The sequence below is a fragment of the Antrostomus carolinensis genome, unplaced genomic scaffold (assembly GCF_000700745.2).
Source record: "Antrostomus carolinensis isolate BGI_N321 unplaced genomic scaffold, ASM70074v2 scaffold2653, whole genome shotgun sequence".
Taxonomy (NCBI): domain Eukaryota; kingdom Metazoa; phylum Chordata; class Aves; order Caprimulgiformes; family Caprimulgidae; genus Antrostomus; species Antrostomus carolinensis.
This window is the reverse complement of record NW_010302974.1, coordinates 8,347-26,026: the sequence shown is the minus strand read 5'-3', so window position 1 is coordinate 26,026 and position 17,680 is coordinate 8,347. Positions and strand designations below refer to the sequence as shown.

Sequence of the window (17,680 nt, the reverse complement as noted above, 5' to 3'; positions counted from 1 at the left end):
GGATAGACAAATTCACAGCCTGAGCCAGTGTATCAGTGAAATTAATTTTTTGCTATAATATAAAGGTTAAACTGGAATAAAGTTGCCAAGACACCAATTCAATGATAAAGATATATAAAGGCCATCTTTTTGCTAGAGTAATTTGGCAAAACTCCACAGACTTCACAATTTATACCAGCAAAACATACAGTCCATGGCAAAAGAGCAATGTGGTCCTACAGTACAAAGCCAGTGTTGATGGATAACTATTTGCCCTGGCTACTTGCCAGGTGCAAATTAACCATGTGAGCTACTAGGATGGATGGCTAGGGGCAAAAATATAACTGCCATCATCTCAATATTAGGACTGGTCTAAGTACTTCATTACCAAACCATTACTCTTGGAGATGGCCTCACACAGTGAGAACATGTTGATTTTATTTAATTGTAACAAAGTTCTATTGGCTGACCCCAGGCATATTACTATAATTGATTTTTTAATACCAGTATAAGTCTATAACCACTTTATTCTATTGCTTCTCTATTCCTTGGAGGTTCAGAACCAATGCCCTGTTGTCAGCTGGTACTAGGGGTGCTCTGATCTGGGGCATCATTCCTCCATGCTCAGGAATGCACTGGTTAATAACCTGAACTCACATAGAGGGAGTTCAGTGTTTTTCTCCTGGCATGTGCAAGCTGCACACCTGCACTAATGTGGTCAACATGAGAACAAGCAGGGACTTGCATGTGTTTGCAACACGTACCTTATTGCAGCAGGAGCAATGGAACAAGAGAGCAATGCATGCCCAGGGCAGAAAAGCACAGGAAAAAGCAGCCTGTTCCCTGCTTTCCTCTCTGGCCCCTGAGTACCTCCATCCCTGGAGTGAGAGGAACAGACTAGGACTACAGGGAGGTTTGGTTTGCTCATGCTAGAGGCTGGGGGGTTTGGCACCCCAAGAAGCACATATGCTTAGAGGAGAGGGCCCACATGCATTTCTGATGGGTTTGTCAAGGCTGCAGTGAGCTGTGCAGCTGATCCTCAGCATCTGGTAAAAGCCCCCTGATTTGTGATTTAACATCAGCTGTTTGCATGATTTGGCTGCAGCTGAGACATTTCTGGCCTTGTTGCTTGCAGGGGTGTGGTACACCTTTCGGGGAGAAGGAGCAAGAAATGCTGCTGCGCAGGTTTCCTCATCTCTGTTGCTTTATGACTTGAGTGTCCTCTGTAATCAGACTGAGCTAAAAGGAATTAATAGTTTTAGAGCCCTGCGCTACCAAAATGACCCTGCCATCCTGAGGCAAGCAGCTCAGGCAAGCTGCAGCCAACTCAGCCCGTCACTGTGGTGGATTCCTGTTTTTTTTTGGGGGATCTGCAGCTCCCTGACATTCTTGGCCAGGATTGGGCTGATCCATCCCCATGCTCAACCCTAGTCTCCCTTGACTTTCTCTTGGCTTAAATCAGAGCACTGTTGCTCCCAGCCTCTCACCTTGCCATCAGTGGTGACTGCAGCAAAAACCGTGGAGGAGTAAGGGGCCCAGGCAACATCCCCAACAGCAGAATTCAGGTCATAAACAAACATCGGAGTCCTGTAAAAAAAGACCCAGGCAGAGAACTTATTTAGACAGATGCCACTCTGGAGGTGAACCAATGAGCTATAAACATTTTGATGCTGCAGCCTGTGTTGTTCAAGGCCAGCTACAGAAGTGGGAGATGGGGTATTTCACTATGTCAGATACCAGCCAGGGTCTGAGCCAAAGGCAAAGCAAAGCTGAGCATCAACCCAAATGGGTTGGGATGGGTCCTGCTGTGATAAGAAGAAAGGTAGCATGGGTTTTTTTCTTTCTGTAAGCATTTTTAAAGCTTCTCCCCAACACACACAGCAAGATGGAGTCTCTCTGGTTAATAATCATACAGGAAAAAGTTATTTTCCCTCTCTGGACTTCTGACAACATTGAATATTAGAGCAGTATTGTCAACAGGAAATATTTGACTCTGACTGATTTACAATAAAATCAATTTCCTGATGGAAACCAGACATTCCTCAACCACTAACCCTGAACTTCATTATGTGTTTTCAAATGTTCCAATTTTTTTTTTTAATTTTTTTTTTGGTCTCTCTGGCTCTTAGGAGGTGTCTGGCCACTGTGGCCATAAGCCAGTCCCTGACATTTTGCTTTCTCTAAAGCATTGCTCCAGGAGAATAACCTTGCCACAGTGGGTCCTGCCGGAAAGAAGCCAGGTCCAAAGGTCTGTGCTGAGCTGCACTACTTGGCAAGTTACTGGGGCAGCTGATGCTAAATCTTATACCTCATACCTGGGGAGCACAAATCTGAGTCATCAGCCCCAGAAACAGAGATAAGAGAGCAAAATCAACACCCAAGAGGGACACTGAGACTGAGGTATGAGCAGAGTTGACAAGTGCAGCTGGCATGTTAGGCTGGACCTCCCTGCCCACACCAGGACCCAGCAGGACCTACTTGATGGTGTGATCCCAGATCTTGACTGTCCAGTCAGAGCTGCAGGAAATGAAGACTTTTGGGTGGTAGGGATTCCAGCTGACTGAGTCCACAGCCATGTGATGGGCTTCAAACACATCCAGAAACTGGCTTGAATAGCATTTTGAACACTGCAATGGAAAGAACTAGTCAGTCATCTGAGCTAGACCTTCTTCTGGAGCTCATATTCCTGCAGAAACATGCCTCTGAATACTTGTATGGCCTCCTAGGCTCTTCTGGGCTGGCTGGGAAGAGGTGGCTGGTACTCAGAGGTGCTACAGAAACTAAGTAATTTCATACATGCTGTTTCACCCCACTTGCAGGCAACACCAAGGTCCCCTCTGCAATACACAGAGGTAAGAATTGAAGTTGTCCAGTTGGATTTACAGCCAGAACCAGGTCCCAGAGCCCAATTCTCCACAGCCCAAAGCTCCATTGACTTCCTGCCAGCCTGGGCTCCTGCCATGCCTCTGTAAAAGGCTCTTGGGAAATCCAGGGTAAAACAGCTCTTTTGTTGCTCAAGAGCACATATCACAGTGTGCTTTTGAAGTGCCATAATTAAAACCTCCAGTAATGGTGCTGTCAGCACAAGAATGACCTATCAGACACTTTGACTCTAAGGATTTTGGGAACATGCCAAAAGTCTCTTCCCTGCCATCATCCTGTGACAGCCTGTTCTGAGAGCCTGCCCCATCATCACACAGCTCTGCAGCTCTTTCTCTTGTGCCATGCATAACTTCATGGAGGCATGTGAGACCCACAAGAGGTTGGCCAGCATTCAGACATGTCCCCAGTGGGCAGGTGGGCCACCCTGTACCCCAACCAACAGCAGCCTGTGAACTGGGCAAACCCTGCACATGCATGAAAGGATCAGGCCAGCAGCGTCACAGCTGGAGGTGCTACTGAATGAGAAAATGTAGGATGTGTGCAAGAGCTGGAAAACATTCAGGAGACTTGGAAAAGTCACTTTGTGTGTGAGATCATGAAGGGGGGGAGAAATTACAATTTGCTTGCCTGCATAAGCAGAATACAGGACTTAGTCCAAGTCCTGTCAGTTCTGTGTACAGAGAAAAACCTGGTTATCCTCCCCAAAACTCCTCCCCTTCAAGGCGACTGGACGTTACCTTCCTTAGCAACAAGGACCTCAGCTCACAAGTAATGTTCCCTTGGTTGTGTTCTCACACACAAGCCATATCCACAGAGCAGGCTGGGGTTGGTTTCGGGATATTCTGTCAGTTCTGCCTTGGTACTGTCACTACAAGGACTTTTCAGCACCTTTCATTACTCCCTAATGAATGCAGCAACACATCATCTGCCCGAGTAGCAGAATTGCTGAAGTGCTACATGACTTTATTACTTGCAAACTAAAATTCTAACTAATCATAAGGCTTAACTGTTTATTATACATGACACTCACATGACCTGTTTTCTTCTGATGCCCTTGTACACTGTTGTAGGTACTGTATTGAGAATGCTAAACTATTCACACAGCAGCAACTCCTTCACCCGTGGGAGGCTTGCTGTGGTAGGAAACAGAAACAAGGAAGTGGCTCATGTCCCACTGAGATTCACTGAGTATCTATAGCTTGCCAGTAGTTGGGTGCATACTCTGTCTCTGAGTTACTGTCCCTGTGTGTGATTATGGGACTGAACTCTCCTTTAATGGCATGTTTCGTAACTCTACTTCATAATTCTTAACGTTCAGCCACTAGGAAAATTGGTACTTGGCTTGTTTTGAAAGTCACTCTGCTGGGAACAGACAGAATGGGTCATGAGTAATTAACAAAAGATAGAAACTGCTTTATCCATCTGTCCTTCAAGTATGTGGATTGAGGCCTCTAATACCTGAGGACTTTGAAGAGTGAGATCCTAACCAGATTTGTCTGCATCCAACAGAGCTGTAATGATCAGCACGGTTTTTAAAGCCTGGCTGGGGCTGAGCCCTTGATCAGTGCAGCTCCCCAGGCATTGGTACGGGAGGCCCATCATGCTCTGGGATGTGCTGCTCCACAGCACTGGCTTTGCAGTCTGCAAGTCTGGCCCAGAGCTGAGGCTCATGCCCCGACAGGAAAAGGATCTGTGGTTTTCCTACAAAATCAGCAGCAAAAAGAGTTCTGTAGGGCAGATGCCCAGCTGTGTCCCTTGTGAAAAATGAAACCTGCGTGCCCACTTTAGCCTGAAACCATGCACCATACTCTGGCAGTGCCTGCCAGCCCCACACTGTCTCCACCCCAACCTTTGGTGTCGTCTCTGGTGTGTGAGATAGGGTCATGTTCTTCCCAAGATGCATTTTGAAGAAACACCACAAACTTGACAAAAAGCTCAGAAAGAAGTATGACTTCAACGAATAAAAGAGTTTCTGAGATAAATAGAACTGCTGGCAAAGTCTTCCCCTACTATTCACTTTTAAAACCTTACAGTTATTAGACACATGTCAGGATGAAAACAAAACCACTGGAAAATGTGATGCCTAACTCCTGACAAGACAGCTTTGAAGATGATGAGTAGATTCAGGGAGCAGGCATTTGTGCAGCCTGTCTGAACTTCTAGAGGACTGCTCCAATTTGCTGAGAGTGTTTTTCTCCTATTTAAATGGTGGTAGATGTGTGTGAAAAGTAAACAGTATTTTTACGATGAGACAGGAAAGCAAGAATGTGTCTATGGCAATACAGGAAACCAATATGAAGATGACTGGTGACAGGGCTACAAAGCATAGGGGAGGAATACTGGGAGGAAAGGAGAACTCCAAGGACACTAAACTTATGAATAATCTTCATTAATAGCACTTCAGTTTACACTAGATGTTAGTCTGACATAAAACTCCCCCACATCCATGGTGAACGGACGGTTAATAGTGTCCTTGTAATATAGAAGGTTTTTCTAGTTCACTAACAGAAACATTGAGATGCTAGGCAATATAGAAACACAAAAAATAATGTTTTTCAAGGAGGTTTGTATCTGTCAACAGAAAGAGTACTTCCCAACACTGGCACTCCCAGGCAGATCAGAACACCCAGCTGCTCTTCAGAAACCACTGACACAAATGTGTCCTGTGTTGTTGTGGCCAGCTGTTACCAGCAACACCAGAGGGTCTCCTTGGTTTTTTGCTGAGTGCCTTGTAGAAATCTGTAACAGAAATGCTAAGATTTGTAGAAAGGATTACAAATGGAAACAGAGGCATGTGAATGCATCAGGAGAAACAGCAGGAAATTGTATTAATTGATGGCAAATACAGTCAGTGACAAGGGACAAGATAACTGGACAGAACAAGTAGAAGCCCCAAAGATAAAGTGGTGAGAAGGTGAGGAACAGAACTCAAGCCATAAAATATCCAGACAAGGAAAACAACTTTGTCTAAAACAAAGCAAGACTAGATGCTGAGTCAAGTGATCTCTCCGTCACTAAAGGGTCACTGGAAGTCAGAGCCTGCCCAGAAACCAGTTTGTCATCATCATGTAAGGAAAACCCAAGAGCTGTGATAAGGACTCAACAGCTAGCATCCTTTGTCATCTGTATAACCACAAGAAATCCTGTCCTGACCACACAGATACAAATGTCTTAGTGGTTAGTAGGAGAGAATGACTGAGTGAAATTAGTTTTGTTTAGAATTAGAATCACTTTTTCCTTCTATACAGTCTTGCACCGAATTTTATTTTCATTTATTACACTCTCAAGCAAACTGCCTCAGACTGAAAAAACCCTCTCTCATATGAATGTGTTTAAATCTCATCACAATTTTTCTTCTGAAGTCCTGTTTATTAAGAAGTAATTCTGACTAAAGAGTTGAAGTCACAATAATGTTTCAATATGAATCTCAGAGACCATAATTTTTTATACCAAAGCTGAACAATTCCTAAACAGCAAATAAGATATGCAAAGAGGCACTTTTGTGTTACAGAATCACATTAATGCAGAAACAGTTTGTCCTCTACGTAAAAGGGCGATAGGTCTGTGTGTAATCAAGATAATGATTTCTTGGTTCAGAAATACTATTAATAAAGCCATTTTAAAAAAATCACCATATTTGTTCTGCAGCTAAATAATTAACATATTATCATACTATTTGTGGGCATGCCTGGTCTCTGAAAAAATGCATCCCTGAAATTCACTTTTCCGTTTATTTAATAAATAATCTAAAATTCCGCCCATGTGAAGAGCAGCCCATGTAAGGAGTCTGCCCTCTCACTCATGTAAGGAGTCTGCCCTCTCACTCGTCATGCAGTAGCAAGGGCAAATGCAGCATAGAGAGCTGCTCGAACGGCTGTGAGACTGTCACTGTCCTCAGCATCTGAGCGGAGCAAGGCTCTGGGATGCAGCCCACAGGTAGCTCCAGTAATGGGTTCAGATGTGCAGTGTTTCAGTAAAGGGTGGCAGTCCTTGAGAAATGTCTGGAGCAGCAGTTGATCCCCAAACTTTTGAAACTGCTTGTAGCAAACTCTTGGGGGATGTTGAGGGTGCAAGCACTCTTCCACTTGTTTTTTGTGGGTACTATGGAGGCCTGCTTGTGTAGACACAAGAGTTCTCTTACCTGTGTTAGCACACCTACAGCTTTGTCAATGCAAGTGCTGCCAAATTCTGTTCGTATTCAGTCCTCCTCTGTGAACAATTTCCTTTGCTATGTAACTCAGCCAGGACGCCAGCCTGAACATTTCTCCTGAAGGGTAACGGATGGCCCCCACCTAACATGACATCCACTGTCATACTCTCTGACGTCTGTCACTCACCTAAGCACACAGGAAGTTAAAACATGTGGCTCTTCACTGCCTTTTGACTGGGACTAGACACAACAGTATCCAAACAATCTGGAGTATAATACCCACTGTACCAAGTCCTGCGGGTGACCAGCCAACTCAGAACATCTGCCCATGACTGAACAGATGCTTTGTACCCTGAAAGCATCAACACAAAGCCACTGCACCTACTTCACTGCCCATTGCCCATCAGCCCAGCTCTGCCACTTCTCCCACCTCCCTTCTGCACCCGTCTTGTGCAATGCAAGTGAGCAATACTCAGAAATCTTCCCTAGATACTGCCTGGCAGAGGGAGAGATTGCAAGCAGCAGCATCCCTCTGGAAGAGATATGTATTTGTTAAGTCTGTCTTGCCTAAATGGTTGATATTGATTTCAGAACATTATTTCCTTTGGGCTCTTTTTCTCTGTTTTGATTCCCTTTTGCAGAACAGGCCATGGGGAAGGAGCTTACAGCATCTTCTAAGGATGGCTGGATGGATCTGTTCTGCACATCAGCTGCCTGCTGATGGTCCAACTCCCAAACTGAAGGGCTGTGGCTACAATATTAACAAAGCCTCAAAGCCATCTCAGAGGAATGCTCTGCAAACAAAAGTTATATGAGTGAGGAGCTACGGGCTTTGTTTTCAAGGTTAAATAAATAAGCAGAGTTCAAAACTTCCTATTTTTAGCTTGATTCCTTAAGAAAACACAACACCTGTATCCTGTTGTCTGCTTGCCTCTCCTTTCATAAGACTTTTGACTTCATTGACAATTCCAGCCAAAGCTGGCTGCCTGTGGCACTTGGCAATATTAAGGTCTTACACATTCTATAAAAAAGGATAATTGTAGAGCTCAAACATCTGGGCAGCCCCTCCCACCCCAGAAAGGGCAAGGAAATCTTGGCAGCTGCCCTCAACAATGGCTGGAGCTGGATGGCCAACAGCCACCAGCTTGGAGCTGGGCACCAAAGCATCAGGCTTCAGGAGGGCACTGGAAGGGAGGGAGCCAGCACTGTCTGCAGGAATCAAGGGGTTTAGTATGGAGGTGGGATCACTGAGCTGGGGACAGCATGGGGGTGATCAGAGAGCAGACAGTGAAGAACTGGAGATAGGAGGGCAAGGAGAAAGTGGAAATGGGGAAAGGATCTGGGATGTAATTGTGGAAGGGAAAAGCTGCGGGACAGCAATCCACAGGAAATAAGACTTCATTAGCCTCACTATTCATGGCATAACAGGTCAAAAAGGGACAAGAGATGAGATTTTTCCTGCCATTTCCCCATAGTCATGAGGATAGAGGATCAATGCCTTTTAACTTCTGCTCTGATCATGCTTAGTACCTCACTTGCACAGCTGCAATTTGCAAAGCATTCTGGGATGCAGTTTGCATGAAAAACGTTTCTGCAAAATAAGGTCTTAATTGGGTCTGTGCAGAGAGCTTTCTGTGACCCTCTGTGTCTCGGTGCTGGTCTCAGGCTCACCACGGGGATCTGAGGGCAGGACCAGGCTCTGAAGTTGTACTTTGTTACTGCCTCAGCAAACAGTTCAGACATGAACCTGAAAGCCAAGCACGTGTCAGGGGATGTAAAACAAGGTACAAAGAAACCATTCTTACCTTGTAGATCTTTCCCTCTTCAGTACCAACGAGAAACAAATAGTCTATTTTTTTGTGAAAGTCAAATGATGTCCCACAGCCTGTTAACAGAAGAAAGGTCTGTCAGGCAGCGAATTGGTTCATCTGGCCAGTACACACTTCCTGCCTACCATACACACAAACTGCCAGCATTTTCAAAAGTGTTTTATTAGCCAGAAGCTCCCAAAAGAGATTAGAGACACCCCTTCTGCAAACACTTCCCAAACTGTGCCTCTCCCCAAGATCTGCAATTTGAAAAGCCAACATAGAGAAAGGGAAAAGGGAACTGGAAGAAGCGTAAGGGAACTGGAAGAACAGATTGGCCTTTTGGTGCTCATGTAAGGATTGTGAGGCCTGCCTCCTATTGGGAAAGAACAGATCTTTTCTGTTTGTTTAATATTCACAAAAATATAAATGTTTTCCCATGCATAAAAAAGCCCAGAGAGGAAACATCACATCATACATCCCTGTGCCCTTTTCATCCTTAGCTCAGAAGCCATTTAGCAGGGTCATTTCAGTAAAGCCAACAGCAAAGGATGTGATTTGGGAAGAAATCTTCTGCCAGGCACAGAATGATTTTCTTAACTTCAAAAGCCCTGAATTGAGTAACATTGTGAATTACGTTTAAAACAGGTGTCAACCTCAACAGGATGGGACTCCTTGAGATTTTGTGGCTTCTGCTCCTGAGACCAATTTGCATGGTGGTGAAAGAAAATTTCAGCAGTGTCCTTGAGCAGAAGCTGGGATGTCTCCTGAGTGCCACAGCAACTTGGGGCTGTTGACCAGCAGGGACACCCACCACAATCATGAGATGAGAAACAGGAACAAGCAGACAAGGCTTGGAAACATAGTTACAGAGAATATTCTGCAAAAGCAGCTATCTTAAACATTATGTCTTAGATGTTAACAAAATGTAGTCCTCAAAGGAATTGTTAAGGTCATTTCAACCCTTTAATGCTGTCTGCATTTTTAACATTTAAATAGATTGTTAAATATTCAAGACAAGTCTTTGAAAATCCATTTCCCAGTAACACTATCAAATAATCCCATAGCCCCTGGGACTTCTGCAGTATACTGCTGTAGCTGGTCTCTTGCAACCTATGTGGCAATGCAAACCTTCTCACTAACAAATTGTTCAGCAGTTACTAGCCTAGAAACACAGCAATCCTTAAATGCAGAGAAAGTGCCTTCTCCAAACTCAGGCCATAGCTTCACAGCCAAAAACAGGTGCAGTAGGATGATTAGTGGATTCCTCAAGGCTCCCTGTGTAGTCCAGGACCTCAAGAACTGACTCATCCCATCCTACTTCAAACACAGGACAGTCAGGATGAGAGGATTCAGCCTAGAAGAACTGCACTGTCTCTACCTTGTACAGAGGGACCCTAACATAGTAGCTCAGAATAGATGTTGTGCTTTCAGAGAGCCAAAACCCAGTGAGGCACATGGTACCACTATCTGGATAAGCTGTGCACCCAGGAAAGGGCCAAGGTTGCTTTTTGTCTTGATTTGGACAGAGCAGATCAATGTCTGGTGGGAAGAACAAAACTGTCTCAGTTTTCACAAATACAGGTAATGTCCGTGCCTTTTCTGCATTGGGATATCCCAGTAAAACAGACATCTTTTAAAAATTAATAGTCACCTTTTTATGCAATTAAAGACAAGATGTAACCAGCAAAACTTGACTCAATTTGTGGCCATTGCTCCAGACAGACTTTCTCCTATTACATGATGAAAGCAAGGAGTTGTAACCCTTCTTTAGCTCCTTTACATCTCAACACCCCACTCCCAATTTAATTCCCTAGAATGACTGATTAGAGGCTTTGTGTCAGTAATTAATCAGCATGACAAGGACTTGGGCTCCTACCAAGTGTTTGCAGCTGCAGCCCCTCTGGCCCCTGCATCGTTGTTCCCTCTACTGACAGCTTGATGACATCTGTATGAACCAGCTCATTCTGCAGGCAAAGGAGATTCCACATAAATAACAGGCTTTACAGCAACAATACAGAGACATTCAGTACTTTGGAATGGCAAATTTTATGGAGGAATTTTAAAAAGCTATCCAAAAGTTGCTTTATTTTTCATGCTCGCAGTTGGAAACTTGTTAACATGCTGTTTTACATAAGACCTTCAGGAAACCGATGCTTTGGTGCACTGTAACTGAGAGCCACTAGTATATCACCCAAATACATGCAGCTGACGTGGAAAGCTTTGGGTTTTGGGGTCAACGTTTTTGAGTGTAGGTTGACACTGAAAGCTTAAATCATTGTGCTACATGAAATCACCCTGCATGGTTTAAGATGGGTATGGCATATTATCATGGAGCTAACTAAAATCCACATTAATGTGTAGTAACTTACCACCTTGCCAGTCTTTGCTTCTTACCATCTTCCTATTACCCCCAGAGCAGCTTCACTTCCCAATACTCACAACCTCATGGGCTCTGAGGTTCAAATAACAACACCTAGCAAGCATCTCCACCAAGGGAAAAGTGCCCAATATTGCTGTTATCAGCTGAACTCTAAAAAGATCTCATTGCAGGCCAGACCCTGCTCTGCTAGGTGCTGTATGATTACAGGGCAAAAAAGGCTGTGTCCCAAAGAGCTTACAGTTGAGGTGGGAGACAGGAGACAGATGAAAATAGACACAATGTGGGTGAGTATGAGGAAACGACGAGAGGGCAAAGATCCATTCTTAGACTAGCATTGGGAATTAAAATACCACTGCAGAATGTGGTTGGCTGTGAATATAAGAATACCCTGGGGCTGATAAAAAGAACAAAGAACTAAAAATTAAATTAGTGAGCAGTGTGGGCTGAGGACTGGATGTTTTCATGAATCTGCAGATTTCCCACTGGAGCATGGTGAGAACAAAACATAACTTAGTTCACTGAATCAAGCTTCAGTTGGAGCTTCTCTAAGCCCAGAGCAGGACTCAGGTGGAAAAAGATTCTGCCTGGCAAAGTCAATCTCAGGGAATTGCATGTTAGGGAAGGTGGGAGAAGACCTTGTGAGCATCTGTTCAGTGCTGCAATTCAGAAGGGACAGCGTTCCGTAAGACATTTTTATCATATTTTGGGGTACAAATTTACAGGTTTAAAAAAGGTCAAAACTCATAAAATAATGTAATTCCTTCTTACTAATTTGCACTGCCACACACTCATGTGCCATGGCCTATTGATGGAAGTAATTGTTCTCTGAGAGAGGAGCGAGATGCATGCAGAGTCCTGCAGCCTGCAGAGTCCTACCTTCTGTTAGTGACTCTTCTTGCAGCACATGGGTTACATCAAGTCAGATTCAGAGGGTAAAGGCAGGAGGGATGCTAAGAAAGAGGCCATATATGCTGGTGCATGTATGGAAGAACTGTAAAGAGCAGTGTACAGAGCATCCAGGAACAGAGTACATTCTGTGTGCTGCTTGCTGCCCAGCCAAACAAGAGTGCTGGTGCTTATTAGGAGCATAGTCAGAACATACTGAGAAGGCACTTGACTCTGACTAGGCTCCCAGGTCTGCCTGCTCTCCAGAGAGTGTCTACTGTGTCTAAGCCGTGGCTGGTGGCCACATGAGTCTGGTCCAAAAAGCAGCTTTGGAGCTGCCCGCAGCTCATCATGCAGTGAGTGACAGAACAAGGGGTAACGGCTCTAAACTGGAAGAGGGTAGGTCTAGATTAGATATTAGGAAGAAATTCTTTCCTGTGAGGGTGGTCAGCCACTGGAACAGGTTGCCCAGAGAAGCTGTGGCTGCCCCCTCCCTGGAAGTGTTTAAGGCCAGGTTGGATGAGGTTTGAGCAACCTGGTCTAGTGGAAGGTGTCCCTGCTGATGGCAGGGGGGTTGGAACTGGATGATCTTTGAGGTCATTTCCAACCCAAACCAGTCTATGATTCTGTGATATATCTGGTGTGGTCAGACATGTGATTTGGGCAGGCCTAGAGATGTGCTAGCACACTTACTCACTGTTCTGGTAGAAAGGAAAACCACATGACACCTTCTCTCTAAACACACACCTTTCTGTAGCCTTTCTCTGAAGATGTCTCCCAGCACTTCCACCTGTCTGAGGCCTCTGTGGACAGCTTCTGCAGCCTCTGGCCTTCACAAAGGGTCTTACTTGTGCAGACCTCCCTGTTGTTCTGCTTTTATTTTGTACGTAGCTATGCAGTCTGGAAAATGCATCTGTTCCCAGGGCTGTTCATCACCAGAGCCATTCACATATTCCTCTGAGTAAACAGACTGTTGACAGTTTGGCCTTCCAGGAATACTGAACAATAATATGTTGCTTCTGCATAACAACTGTAAAGCACTTTGTAAGCATTACCGAATTAGGCCTTGCAGCTGCCTGTTTCCCTTTAGTTGTTATTAGCCTCAAGTGATGAAGGAGGCTCAGAGCTGTTCAGTAATTTAGCTCGAGGTCATGTAGGAAGGGTGAACTATGGCTCCTGATCAAACCTGTGATTGCTGAGGATCAGACCGAGAAGCAGTGCCAGGCTGCATTCCAACCAATTACTTGACGTGGCTCTGACAGCTCTCCTTTTTGATGTGGGAGAGTAAAGTCATCCAGATGCAGTCCCGCATCCTTCCTTGCCATTTTACATCTTCACGATGACCCAAAATCAAGCCAAGACAACAACCTAAGTACACACAACTCACATGCTGTCTCATTAAGTTTGTCTAAAGTGACTGTGTCCATTTCTAACAGAGACTACCATTATGGTCAAGGTAGATCAACTGTCCCTTGCTAACATTTGACAACTCTTCTATCCAAATTTCTTGTGCAGCTTGCCAAAGATCCAGCTGGAAGTAAGAATGAATTTATTCACTTTCTGCTTTTAGTTTTGGAAGTGTCAAACAGCTATCAGTGTTTGAAGAAGCTTTACTTCTGAATAGTCCTGTCAAAAAGATTAACAATGCTCTCATTTATTCCCTATTTGCACTATGGATTTGCAGAATAGAAGACCTCTGGAGTCTCTTCAATTTTATTCTAAATAAAACCCAGAGATAACTCTTTTGTAAAATTGGAATTCAAGTAGATGGTCCATTTCTCCTTGCTGGGTACAAAACTGCATATTGTAACAAAATGCCCTTTTCATTCTGTTTCTTGCTTTCCCTGTTGAATCTCCATCCAAAAAAAGAAACCAGACAGCACCTAAAACTTTACTGTTTTCCACCCCTGCCTGATAAGCTCATACCAGTTCTGGCAATTTCAAAGGTGAGTTCACCTCAAAAAAATCTTAAAACAGTGCTTTTCACACGAGTGTGGCCAAGTTTAAAACAGAAGTGCAAGGAATAAATAGAAATGACACTGTGCTAAGTGGATGCAGGTCTTAGAAGTCAAACCAAGGATGGTTAAGTAGGTAAATCTACATGCTCAAGGGACAGAAAAAAAACCCAAAACAAGCCAGCTTACGTTGTGGGAACACAGTTAAGCACAGATGAATCACAGAAATGTTGCAAAAGACCCTCTACCAGGTAAGTTGCCATCAGAGTCCATCTGCAGATTCTTGGGTTGTCCCAGTTGTGGCATTTTTCTGAAGTAAGAGGCTTAACCCAGTGTTTCTTGCCTCCTAAGTGGAGCAGGCTGAGCACACTCAGTTACTGGGGCTCAGCAGATAGGTGTAACCTCTCAAGTCACCTCAACTGGATGTGTTTACCTATAGGCATGTGTTACTCACTTCAACATAAATCTTTTGGGCGTTTCTATACAGGGGATGAAAAAGGAGCTGAGTGCTGGGACTATGTTAGCCTGTCCCTGTCTAGGAAGCTCTGAGAGCTCTTTTGAGAGAAGGACTTGGGACACACTTGCAGGAGGAAATTTTATATGTAAAGCTGCATGCATGAACTTGGAGGAGTTTATAAAAGATAACTTTATAATCAGTGCCATCTGCATGCACCTACCATGTTCATGGAAGAGGCTCCCACTCCTGAAGTGAACATGAGACTAAGATATACATATAAGGTTAGATGTGAATCCCTGCCCATGGCAGCAAGGCCTGAAATTTTCAGAACAGACAAGCCTTGAGTAGCTTGATCTAACAGGTTGAAGAAATGAGCACCCAAGTATGTAAAGAAATTTCTTTGCTTGCTGGGGAATAGTGGGACAGTTGCTTCAAACTCATATTTAAGGCAATCATTTATTTTTAAAGTAAAAGATACTGAAATCTTCAAAATGTAACATCAAATAGCCAACAGAAAAATAACCACATTGAGATTCTGAGACATAATTCTAAAGGTCATTTAGGGTCATTACTGCTAAGTTTCTATCAATGTACGTACTCTGAAAGAAAAAGTGATCAAAGGCAGGGCATGCAAATAAGTTAAGAGAAGTTGTCTTGGGTGTGAACTGGAAAGATTATGGCAGGGGACAACCCTCTGCCTAATTGCATGTTGCCATCCCACTGCAAATGCAAGCTTACTCTGTGCTACTTTGGCCAGGAGGGGAGAAATTTGCACCTTCCCTCTCCCATTCTGAACTGCAATCTGTAGGGGAACATTTTGAGAGTGAGAGTTTTGAAGACTGGGAAGAAAGCCGATTATTCTGCTCTGTCTCTGGGTGACCCTCCTGGGACAAGGAAAGTTTCAGAGCAAGGACCAGTCTTGAATTCCTGCAGCTGCAAAGCAGCAAAATTATCTCCTGTACTCAGGCCCACAGGGTGCTTCAGGTGCAGGCAGGATGAAGGTTAGGTTCCGAGCAAGGAATAGGCTGGTTCTGCTCATTTCAGAGTTTAACATGGAGCCCCAGACCCAGCTGTGACTGCATCTGTAATCTTTTGCTGCCACTTTTCTTTTCAAACCTGGCTCATTATAAATAAAATAAAACTAATGCATTGTTGAGTTTTGGAGGCAATTGGTTGTTATTTGGCTGGGAAAAGAAATTGCCACTTACTGTTTACCTTAACTAAAGTCCAGGAAACAATCCGCCCATCCGAGGAGACAGAGAAGAAGTTCAAATTGTTTTCCATGTCATCCTTCTGCCATTTGACCTTAAAACAAGAAGACAGTCCCAGTCAGCACAGGACACTCAGCATCAGCAGGGCAGAGTCCCATGCCCTCAGCAGGTTTTCTGAAATCCTTCCTAAAGAGCAGTTGGTTTCCACCCCAGAGGCTTGCTGGTGCAGAGCATGCAAGAACACCTTTACCTCCACCGGCAGTTTCAGAAGTGCCCCCAGCACTCCTGTCACTCACATCTCTGTAGGGATGCTCCAGAGAGGGGGCAAAGCCCCACACCTGGAGACTCTGCACCTACCCATGGCCATCTTACCTGGCAGCGACAGGAGCATTGCCATCAAAGATGGGCCTTGTGAGCTGTCTGAGCTATGCAGTGCTCTGCACTACTGCACACCACCATCCCAGAGATCCCTAAGACATCTCCAAACAACACCAGCTGTGCCACAGAAAGGTCCCCAAGACACCCAAGTACATCACTGACCCTGCACAAACTAACCTCTTCCCGTTTGGCTAATTACTCCGAGTGCAGTGCCATATGGATATCCTTCAGCCAGACAACCTCACACCAGCTTTCTGTTCCTATGTGGGGTGCAGACGATTCCTTGCAGGCATCATGTGACATGGGTCCTTGGGCCACTTCTTTTTCAGGGAGATGAAAACGTCTCTATTAAAATTGAAATCCTCCCTACACCTTCAGAGCATCTGCCTGCCTGGTAAGGAGATCTGCCTTTTGACTGTGACAGCTCAGCAGGAGAGATTAGAACTCAGATAAATGGCTTACAGTTTAGAAGAGACATTTCAGTTAGACCAAAAGCATTAAGAATGCTCAGTTTTCAGATCTGGGAATTCAATCAGACTGAAGGGAAAAGGATGACTTGTCACTGGGCCTGTCAGCACACACTCCTGTGGGCATCTGTCAGTTCAGGATGGGGACAAGCACTTCAGCAGGTTCTACTGAGGTTTTCAAAGGTGTTTCTGTTCCTGTCCAAGCAGTGCAGCAGATACATTTCCCTAAACATAATCCCATAAACATGATAAATGGGCATGATTATCCTAGAACTTATCAAATACTCTATCTATGACCAGCTATTTAACTAGTGCCTATTCCAGAAAACAAGCAGCCTTCTCAATACTTTAATTACACAGATTGGGTATTCTGATGATACTTCCTTGGGAAAAACAGCATTAATTCTGTTTTGTAAACTTGTTTATAGCATGGAGTTCTGTGGAGCACAAAAATTCAGCAAGAGACTCAGCAAAGAGTAATTAATCCTCTAGTGAACAGGTTTCCTACCTAGAACACACTATTAGAGGAAGGAAAAATAAAACATAAAAGGAATCTATCTGAGAATACACCAAAATGCCAGGTTCATGTCCATAACATATGACTGAAGAGTCTCAAGAGGCATATACCTTTGAACATTCTTGCACAGGAGAAATCATAAGTCTCCAAGTTGAACCACTTGCGCTATCTGGTATTAAAGGAATGGCACAATTCAATATGGTCTGGAATAAAATGGCTAATGATAAAAAGACAGCTTCAATGGCACATACGGAGAACAGTGATTTCCAAGGTTGGCCACCATGAACTAAGTGTGCTGGGTATATCTATTCCAGGAATATCTCCCAGGGATCATGAGCTACTGCTGACAATGACGGTCACCAGCAGCTCCTTCAGATGAAAGGGTTGGTGTAGTGAGGAGTTTTCATTCAAAGGGAGAAATGCAGAGTTCAGGGGAACTGGTTACAAGCACATGCCCAACATGTCTCATAATGGGCACAGACAAGCGTCATGTTTCAAATCAGAGCTTTTTAAAACGCCACTCTCAAATTGTCTGACAATAAGATGTTTTCATGTGTGTGTCCAACACAGCTCTCCTCTAACTTATGTTCTTCCTCTTCCATTTACT

At 44.3% G+C, this 17,680-nt stretch overlaps 1 protein-coding gene across 1 annotated transcript in view; it reads right to left on the bottom strand.

Annotated features, from left to right (window-relative positions):
- Positions 1-15,805, bottom strand: part of DNAI1 (dynein axonemal intermediate chain 1) — a gene marked incomplete at its 5' end in the record, with an annotated part of 59,649 nt that extends 43,844 nt beyond the window's left edge. The window contains 5 exons of the mRNA XM_010163925.1: positions 1,467-1,566; positions 2,458-2,606; positions 8,818-8,897; positions 10,700-10,787; positions 15,716-15,805. Of these exons, the coding sequence (XP_010162227.1) occupies positions 1,467-1,566; positions 2,458-2,606; positions 8,818-8,897; positions 10,700-10,787; positions 15,716-15,805 (507 nt within the window). The remainder of the gene's footprint in view (positions 1-1,466; positions 1,567-2,457; positions 2,607-8,817; positions 8,898-10,699; positions 10,788-15,715) is intronic.
- Between the last annotated feature and the right edge of the window lie 1,875 nt (positions 15,806-17,680).